This window comes from Salmo trutta, unplaced genomic scaffold (assembly GCF_901001165.1).
Source record: "Salmo trutta unplaced genomic scaffold, fSalTru1.1, whole genome shotgun sequence".
Taxonomy (NCBI): Eukaryota; Metazoa; Chordata; class Actinopteri; order Salmoniformes; family Salmonidae; genus Salmo; species Salmo trutta.
Window position 1 is genome coordinate 17,529,720 of NW_021822911.1, and position 9,703 is coordinate 17,539,422.

General features: G+C 38.7%; 1 protein-coding gene across 1 annotated transcript; it reads right to left on the reverse strand.

Annotated features, from left to right (window-relative positions):
• Positions 1–2,433: 2,433 nt before the first annotated feature.
• LOC115186690 (zinc finger protein 135-like) lies at positions 2,434–3,682 on the reverse strand (the record flags this gene model as incomplete). The annotated part of the gene is made up of 1 exon (XM_029746229.1): positions 2,434–3,682. A coding segment is annotated over one exon (1,248 nt), but the record flags the coding sequence as incomplete, so codon positions are not given.
• Positions 3,683–9,703: the final 6,021 nt, after the last annotated feature.

Sequence of the window (9,703 nt, forward strand, 5' to 3'; positions counted from 1 at the left end):
AGACATTGATTAAAATGCAACATCCAACCCAAAATATCAGCTTGTTTTACTACATTGTTTGTTGTTATGTTCCCCATCACCAAATGTCACTTAAATAGAAGAGGGAACAAACAAAGAGTCACTGACAACAACCACAACTAAACAGGTGGGGTTTTAGGAGGGGCTCTGAAAGACACTATGGGGGTGTCCACTGGAAGTTGACTAGTAACAACAACTGGGACCTAAAAGACACCCAACATGAGACCCACTAAATCTGCCCAAGAAGAGGAAAACAAAAGAAAAACCCACACCAAACTTAAAGACAGGAAGCAAACCAAAAAGGTGGAGCAACTAAAGGTGTTGACTCTCCACATGTATCAAGACAACTGGAGCACTGGGCCAGACACTCTTAAATAGAACCTGGACCAGCTCAGGTGAAACACCTTCCCACTAACGAGATGGACAAGCCAGCACAGGTGTAACACATACTGACTAACGAGGTGACACCAATCAGTGCGTCCTACGTGCTAACGAGCTATACGTGCTGACGAGCTACACGTGCTGACGAGCTAGACGTGCTGACGAGCTAGACGTGCTAACGAGCTAGACGTGCTAACGAGCTAAAGTTCAACCTCAAAACATAAATGGAAAAACCAAAGCCTGTAACACCTTCCCCCTTAAGACAACAAATATATCCTACGTATTTCTAAATAATAATATACAATTGTATTCTTTTTTTCGCCTTTTTCTTTCTATAGAATCCTAAATCCCACTAGCTTCTAGAACTCTCGTCTTCCTAAATCCCACTAGCTTCTAGAACTCTCGTCTTCCTAAAACTCACTAGCTTCTAGAACTCTCGTCTTCCTAAATCCCACTAGCTTCTAGAACTCTCGTCTTCCTAAAACTCACTAGCTTCTAGAACTCTCGTCTTCCTAAAACTCACTAGCTTCTAGAACTCTCCTCTTCCTAAAACTCACTAGCTTCTAGAATTAGCTCCTTAATATCCGTAGTAACTTTCCACCTCACTGCGGAGCTTCTCTCTCTTTTCAGGGTTCACTAGATAGGCATGTTGTTGGATCGAGGCCCAGTCCCCAATGTCATGCTCTAGTACATTTGGGTTGGCACATCTGAGAATGAACCCTGATATTCTAAAAGCAGGGCAGCAATGTCAATGTAATTGTACCAAAAATTGTCAGTTGGTTGCATAAATAATTATGATTGCTAAATCTTACATGAATATTAAACATGAAATATAAAAACCAAATGTACACCCCTTTGTTAATATGTATTAGCAATAATTCACTTAATGGTGAGGCATAAAATGTATCTTTTGTCAGGCTTAATGTTTGAGTCATGCTTCTTCAGTAGTGGAATAAAGACAATTAGTACTTGAATGTTGTAAATAAATACTGGAGTGATGTAGGATTGTTCATATAATTGATTATAGACCAATTTATTATACTGCGACTATGTGTATAGGCTGTAAGTATGTTGAAATTAAATTATTTTCTTTTCAACTTTCAACTAAAACCAAACTTATATTGTACATCGGGCATAGTCTTATTTTCAACGACATTTTGCTAGGTGAGATATCCCCAATGTCACAGTTTTAACGTGTCCAAATCAATAGTCCAAATGCAGAAACAGTTTGTGATAAATTGAAAACCTAAAACATAAAATGTAATACATACACAAACATCTGCCACAATAATCATATTACTTGTATTATTTAAAACAAGCACCTTATAAACTGCACAAGCACCAGAAACGCAGTTGTTTTGACAAGTAGCAATAAATCAGTGATATCGATTAGAGGGGAACTCAGGTTGTACGTGCTGTTGAAACTCACACGACTAAAAAAACACATGGAAATGGGAGATATATTTTACCTCACTGGTTAGAGGACAACCTGCAGAAGACAGTCAGCTACATTTTGGAGTGATGCATTTAAATGTAGGGGTCGCTGAACAAAGGAACACAACACTTATTTGTCATAACTCATCGATATCATGTTGAAATCAATTGTGTGAGAGAAGGGAGATGAGGTTGCACGTCCTGTTAAAACTAACAGCTCAAAAACCACACGGAATCTGGGAATAATGTGTACATCACTGGTTAGAGGACAATTTGTAGAAAACAGCTAGCTACATGTTGAAGTGTTGCATTTTGATTCAAGTGGGTCACCAACATGGTAAGTGTAACACAGCTCTTTTTGTGTTAGTCACTTTTTGTTAAATCACATAAATAGTAACTCTTCCATTTCAGAGCCTGGATTTTCCCCTGAGGCTAATATCCATATCATGTTGAAATCAATAGAACAGGGAACAAATGCTTAGGGTTCTACATTGTGACATCATTAAAATACTCCTACTACAATGTTAAAAACATTCTACATTGTGACATCATTAAAATACTCCTACTACAATGTTAAAACATTCTACATTGAGACATTAATTCATTGATTGAGGTATTTTATCAGATTATCTCTGGTCACACTGATCACAGCTGAGGTTTCTCCTGTATGTGTTATATGGTGTGTAGTCCGCTTGTTAGACATAGTAAAACTCTTCCCACATTGAGCACAGCTATAACATTTCTCTCCTGTGTGTTTTCTCTGGTGTGACATCAGGCTGGTTGACTGAGTAAAACTCTTCCCACATTGATTACAGCTAGAAGGCTTCTCTCCTGTGTGTGTTCTCTGGTGTTTAGTCAGACAGCTTTTCTCATTAAAGCTCTTCCCACATTGAGCACAGCTATAAGATTTCTCTCCTGTGTGTGTTCTACAGTGTGATTTCAGGTTGGTTGAACGAGTAAAACTCTTCCCACATTGAGCACAGCTATATGGTTTATCTCCTGTGTGTGTTCTATGGTGTGATATCAGGCTGGCTGACTGAGTAAAACTCTTCCCACATTGATTACAGCTAAAAGGCTTCTCTCCTGTGTGTGTTCTCTGGTGTTTAGTCAGACAGCTTTTCTCATTAAAGCTCTTCCCACATTCATCACATCTATAAGGTTTCTCTCCTGTGTGTGTTCTCCGGTGTTTAGTCAGACAGCTAGATGTAACATAACTCTTCCCACATTCATCACATCTAAAAGGTTTCTCTCCTGTGTGTGTTCTCTGGTGTGATATCAGGCCGGTTGACCTAGTAAAACTCTTCCCACATTGAGCACAGTTATAAGATGTCTGTCCTGTGTGTGTTCTCTGGTGTTTAGTCAGACTGCTAAATTTAACATAACTCTTCCCACATTCATCACAGCTATAAGATTTCTCTCCTGTGTGTGTTCTCCGGTGTTTAGTCAGACTGTTAGATGTAACAAAACTCTTCCCACATTGAACACAGCTATAAGGTTTCTCTCCTGTGTGTGTTCTCTGGTGTGATATCAGGTTGTTTGATTGAGCAAAACTCTTCCCACATTGAACACAGCTATAAGGTTTCTCTCCTGTGTGTGTTCTCTGGTGTGATACAAGATGCCAAGATCTACCAAAACTCATCCCACATTGAACACAGCTATAAGGTTTCTCTCCTGTGTGTATTCTCTGGTGTGAAACCAGATGGCCAGACTGACCAAACCTCTTCCCACATTGACCACAACTATAAGGTTTCTCCCCTGTGTGGATTCTCTGATGAATTTTAATGCCTGATGTGGAGGTGAATCTCTTCCCACAGTCAGAGCAGCAGTGAGTTTTCTTCCTTGTGGGTCTCTGCAGGTGTTTATTGAGGTGTTCTGATCTGGAGAGACTCTTCTCTGCCTCGTCAGCATCATGAGGTTGTTGAGGCTCCCCAGAGGATCCACGATAGTCACGTATCTCTCCTGTGTGAACAACAAAGTCAGACAGATGATTAAAGGCCCACAACAGCGGTAATCCACTTTAAAAGATGATGCCAACAGCGTAACCATGATGTTATACAACAATTGACATCTGTAATGAATGTTAAAATTATTTAACAATTGTCTTAAAATGAGCAAGAGTCATATTTTGTCTTGTTTTCACATTAGTAGTAACATTCATGATTGTAGGCTAGAAATAAGATATTCATGTTGTTGAAACTCTAAGCAGTGTGCCAGACAACTTTTGTTCTCCAATATAGGCCCCTTTCTGTGTTTGCTAAAATTGCGGCACGAGGGCAATTTGATTGCAGAAACTCCTCCCTGCTAATGAGGAAACCACTAGTTATGGATGTACTATATCTACCTGGAGCAAAAATAGTGAGCAAAGATTTTAGTTTTTCACAACGTATTCTGAATGTGAATGGGGGAAGTGTATCTATAATGGGAGTAGTGAATGGGAGTAGTGTATCTATAATTCTTTAAATAATTGTTATATATTTTGTCAAGGTTTATGATGAGTATTTCTGTAATATGTATGCTCATTGTGCTCATTTACCGGAAGTTTTGGAGGCAAAATATTTCTGAACATTACGCGTCAATGTAAAATGGGGTTTTTGGATATAAATATGAACTTGATCGAACAAAACATACATGTATTGTGTAACATGATGTCCTAGGAGTGTCATCTGATGAAGATCGTCAAAGGTTAGTGCTTCATTTTAGCTGTATTTCTGGTTTTTGTGACGCCTCTCCTTGCTAGGAAAATGGCTGTGTAGCTTTTCTTGTTTAGGTGGTGTCCTAACATAATCTAATGTTTTGCTTTCGCCATAAAGCCTTTTTGAAATCGGACACTGTGGTTGGATTAAGGAGAATCTTATCTTTACAATGGTGTATAATACTTGTATGTGTGAGAAATTTGAATTATGAGATTTTTGTAGTTTTGAATTTGGCACCCTGGCTGTTGTCAAATCGAATCCCGGTAACGGGATCCGAGCGGGAAGGGGTCCTCAAAAGGTTTTAACCTGTTAGGGCTAAACCTAAACACGACCGGGTGAAAATAACGTACCCGATTTAATCTGGTTACTACTCTTGCCCAGAAACTAAAATATGCATAGTATATTTGGATAGAAAACACTCAAGTTTCTAAAACTGTTTGAATGGTGTCTGTGAGTATAACATAACTCATATGGCAGGCCAAAACCTGAGAAGATTCCATACAGGAAGTGCCCTCTCTGACTATTTCTGGTGCTTCTTTTGCCTATCTATCGAAAATACAGTATCTCTGCTGTAACGTGACAATTTCTAAGGCTTCCATAGGCTCTCTGAAGACGCCAGAAAGTGGAATGGGATCTCTGCTGTCTCTGGGCAGGGTCCAGCAGCTCTGTTTGTGAGGGGTCAGCCTAGTGGCTCAGAGCCTGGAGATGCGCAGCCACGAGAGTACTCCATGTTTTTCTTCACCAGTTTGAACGAATACAATATCGTCCGGTTGGAATATTATCGCTATTTTACGAGGAAAATCGCATAAAAATTGATTTTAAACAGCGTTACACATGCTTCTAAGTACGGTAAAGGAACATTTTGAATTTTTTTGTTGCGAAATGCTCCCGCGCGTCACCCTTCGGATAGTTACCTGAACGCACCAACAAAACGAAGCTATTTGAATATAACTATGGATTATTTGGGACCAAAACAACATTTGTTGTTGAAGTAGAAGTCCTGGGAATGCATTCTGACAAAGAACAGCAAAGGTAATCCAATTTTTCTAATAGTAATTCTGAGTTTAGTGAGCCTCGACTTGGCGAGTGTCTGAATAGCTAGCCGTGATGGCCGAGCTATGTACTCAGAATATTGCAAAATTTGCTTTTGCCGAAAAGCTATTATAAAATCTGACACCGCGATTGCATAAAGGAGTTCTGTATCTATAATTCTTAAAATAATTGTTATGTTTTTTGTCAAGGTTTATCATGAGTAATTTAGTTTATTTAATTTAGTAAATTCACCGGAAGTTTTCGGTGTGTATGCTAGTTCTGAACATCACATGCTAATGTAAAAAGCTGTTTTTTGATATAAATATGAACTTGATTGAACAAAACATGCCTGTATTGTATAACAATGTCCTAGGAGTGTCATCTGATGAAGATCATCAAAGGTTAGTGCTGCATTTAGCTGTGGTTTTGGTTTTTTGTGATATATATGCTTGCTTTGAAAATGGCTGTGTGATTATTTCTGGCTGGGTACTCTCCTAACATAAGCAAAACATTAAATTTCTCTGTAAAGCCTTTTTGAAATCGAACAATGTGGTTGGATTAACGAGAGTTTATCTTTCAAATGGTGTAAAATAGCCATATGTTTGAGAAAATTGAATTGTGGTATTTTCGTGGTATTGTAGTTGGTTTTGTATTTCGCGCGGTGTGATGCCATTGGCAGTTGGCTAGGGGTTCCGCTAGCGGAATGTCTGTCCATAAGAGGTTAATGAAAAAATTTTAAAAAGTGTTTTATGACAAACAATATTTTACAAATCCGTCAAGGCACCAACTTTGAGAAGGGTTTAAACAAAGGTTTCAAAACAATTCATGAATGTAACTGAATTTAGGTATGTTTCACCAACACTTTATAAGTGTTAAGCCAAGATGTCTTAACTTCTTGACGAGGTTGCTAGGTGTTGGGTTACGGTTGCTACAATAGCTTTCTCTATGAATTTAAGAGTGGTTACATTTCTCCATCCCCCATCCCTCAGCTGTTTACCAAACCAAGTCTCTGGGCAGCAATTTTGTTTCTGTTTAAAACCTAGGTTGTCCCTTTAAAAAAGCCACACAATCAATCAACCAATCTGCAGTTCAAACAATAACAAAGCTGTAATTCCACCACTGTTTTGGTAATAAAATGATGATGGGGCTGGAGAAATGTAACTAATCTCAAATTCATAGACAGACCTATGGATGCAAAGACTGACCATCCATAATATCAACATTATAGTTTTAACTATGTTTTGAGGCTATACAGTGTTGGTTTACATTGTTTCTAAACATTGGAGTAAAAAAAGCTTATTTGGGGTTCTGATGGGTGTACAACAGTTGAACTAAGCTCATGAGGCATGTGTTATATTCTTCAAGAATTAATGGCTTTAAATAAATAATTTAAAAGTCACAATATGGATGTAGCAATTGCAGATTTCCCCTTTAACACCACACATCAGTTCAACAACTGCAGAGGCTGTGGCTCTGTTTTGAAGGCAGTACTTACTAGTATTAACCAGGGCCTGTTCATCATTAAAACCATTGGATGCCTTAAGATGCGTTTGGGAAACCGAGCCCAGATATCCAGTTTCCTCCTCTTCTTTCACAGCAACATCCTCCTCCTCCTTCACTCTGAACGTGTCTTCCTCTTCTTTCACTGTAACAGCCTCACCCTCCACTTGTTTTTGTATTGAAACAGCCTCCTCTTCCTCCTCCTCTTTGACGAGAGCTTCTTTCTCCGTGCAGCAGGCCTCCACTTCTTTAGCAGGAGGAGAGTAGCTTAGTGACCTCATGGTCGGGGATGTTAGCTAGCTAGGCTAATGCTAACTTAACCAGCCCGCTAGCTGAATAATAACAACAACACCGTAAATATGAAATTAAATCGGATAACTAACTAGACGACAGAAGTGCGTTTAAAACACTGTGGCTAATATACACTAAAGCGTCTAAAGAGCTTTATTGGTTCGGCTATGTTGTCTAGCAAGCTACCGTGGTGTCCGACTAATTGTTGCTACTGTTGAAAGAAGCGTTCCGTCCACTACATTATACGTCACATTAACAGCATCACCTTAAATTCCCAGACCGCCATCTGCTGACTGGAGTGGGTAACGCAGTTGATTAAAATATATACTTTATTTTCAGACAATTTTGATTGTAGGAAGCATTAGTTTTTACTCACCAGTGTAACAACACAGTGTGGTTAAAGACTTAGTAACTGAGTTGTAGTCACGATCTGGTTCCCTATAAGTACAAACAGTTATGTTTTTGCATTATTACAAATGTATTAACTTATTTCGGGAAATCTTCTAAACTACTCACAATGCACTATTTCCCAACGTCATATGTATTATCAACTCTGTGCTACCGAGTTTGTATGCTAGTGTAACGGTGTAATGAAGTTACATTTTTAAAATATATTTAACCTTTATTTAACCAGGAAAGCCAGCTAAGGACAAATTCTTATTTACAATGACGGCCAAACCCCTGCCAAACCCTAACCCAGACGATGCTGGGCCACTGTGCGTTGCCCTATGGGACTCCCAATCCCCGCCTGTTATGATACAGCCTAGTTTTGAACCAGGGTCTGTAGTGACGCCTCTAGCACTGAGATGCAGGGCCTTAGACTGCTGTTTGTGTGTTTACATTACAGTCAGTGATAAAGGTATGGGATTCTGGGTAATCCACAGCAGATTTATGGAGAATTTGGAAATTGAGTGGTCCTGGGATAGAAATGTATAAAGTTGACATTAGATCATAAAATCCATCTTTTACATCATAAATTAGCAATTTATGTTTTAGTAACTTCTGTTGTTGGTTTGGCCTCTCTTTATATGTTATTTGCCGAATCTCAGTTTTCCATGTGGGTTTTATGCAGAAGTTCCCTCTTTCAAGTTGGTAGCAAACTGGAAAATGCATCTTCTATAGGAGTGCTATTTATATCCTGATCATTCATCCACACTGCATCTTCTATAGGAGTGCTATTTATATCCTGATCATTCATCCACACTGCATCTTCTATAGGAGTGCTATTTATATCCTGATCATTCATCCACACTGCATCTTCTATAGGAGTGCTATTTATATCCTGATCATTCATCCACACTGCATCTTCTATAGGAGTGCTATTTATATCCTGATCATTCATCCACACTGCATCTTCTATAGGAGTGCTATTTATATCCTGATCATTCATCCACACTGCATCTTCTATAGGAGTGCTATTTATATCCTGATCATTCATCCACACTGCATCTTCTATAGGAGTGCTATTTATATCCTGATCATTCATCCCCACTGCATCTTCTATAGGAGTGCTATTTATATCCTGATCATTCATCCTCACTGCATCTTCTATAGGAGTGCTATTTATATCCTGATCATTCATCCACACTGCATCTTCTATAGGAGTGCTATTTATATCCTGATCATTCATCCACACTGCATCTTCTTTAGGAGTGCTATTTATATCCTGATCATTCATCCACACTGCATCTTCTATAGGAGTGCTATTTATATCCTGATCATTCATCCACACTGCATCTTCTATAGGAGTGCTATTTATATCCTGATCATTCATCCACACTGCATAATCTTTAGGAGTGCTATTTATATCCTGATCATTCATCCACACTGCATCTTCTATAGGAGTGCTATTTATATCCTGATCATTCATCCTCGCTGCATCTTCTATAGGAGTGCTATTTATATCCTGATCATTCATCCTCACTGCATCTTCTATAGGAGTGCTATTTATATCCTGATCATTCATCCCCACTGCATCTTCTATAGGAGTGCTATTTATATCCTGATCATTCATCCACACTGCATCTTCTATAGGAGTGTTATTTATATCCTGATCATTCATCCACACTGCATCTTCTATAGGAGTGCTATTTATATCCTGATCATTCATCCTCACTGCATCTTCTTTAGGAGTGCTATTTATATCCTGATCATTCATCCACACTGCATCTTCTATAGGAGTGCTATTTATATCCTGATCATTCATCCTCACTGCATCTTCTATAGGAGTGCTATTTATATCCTGATCATTCATCCTCACTGCATCTTCTATAGGAGTGCTATTTATATCCTGATCATTCATCCACACTGCATCTTCTATAGGAGTGCTATTTATATCCTGATCATTCATCCAC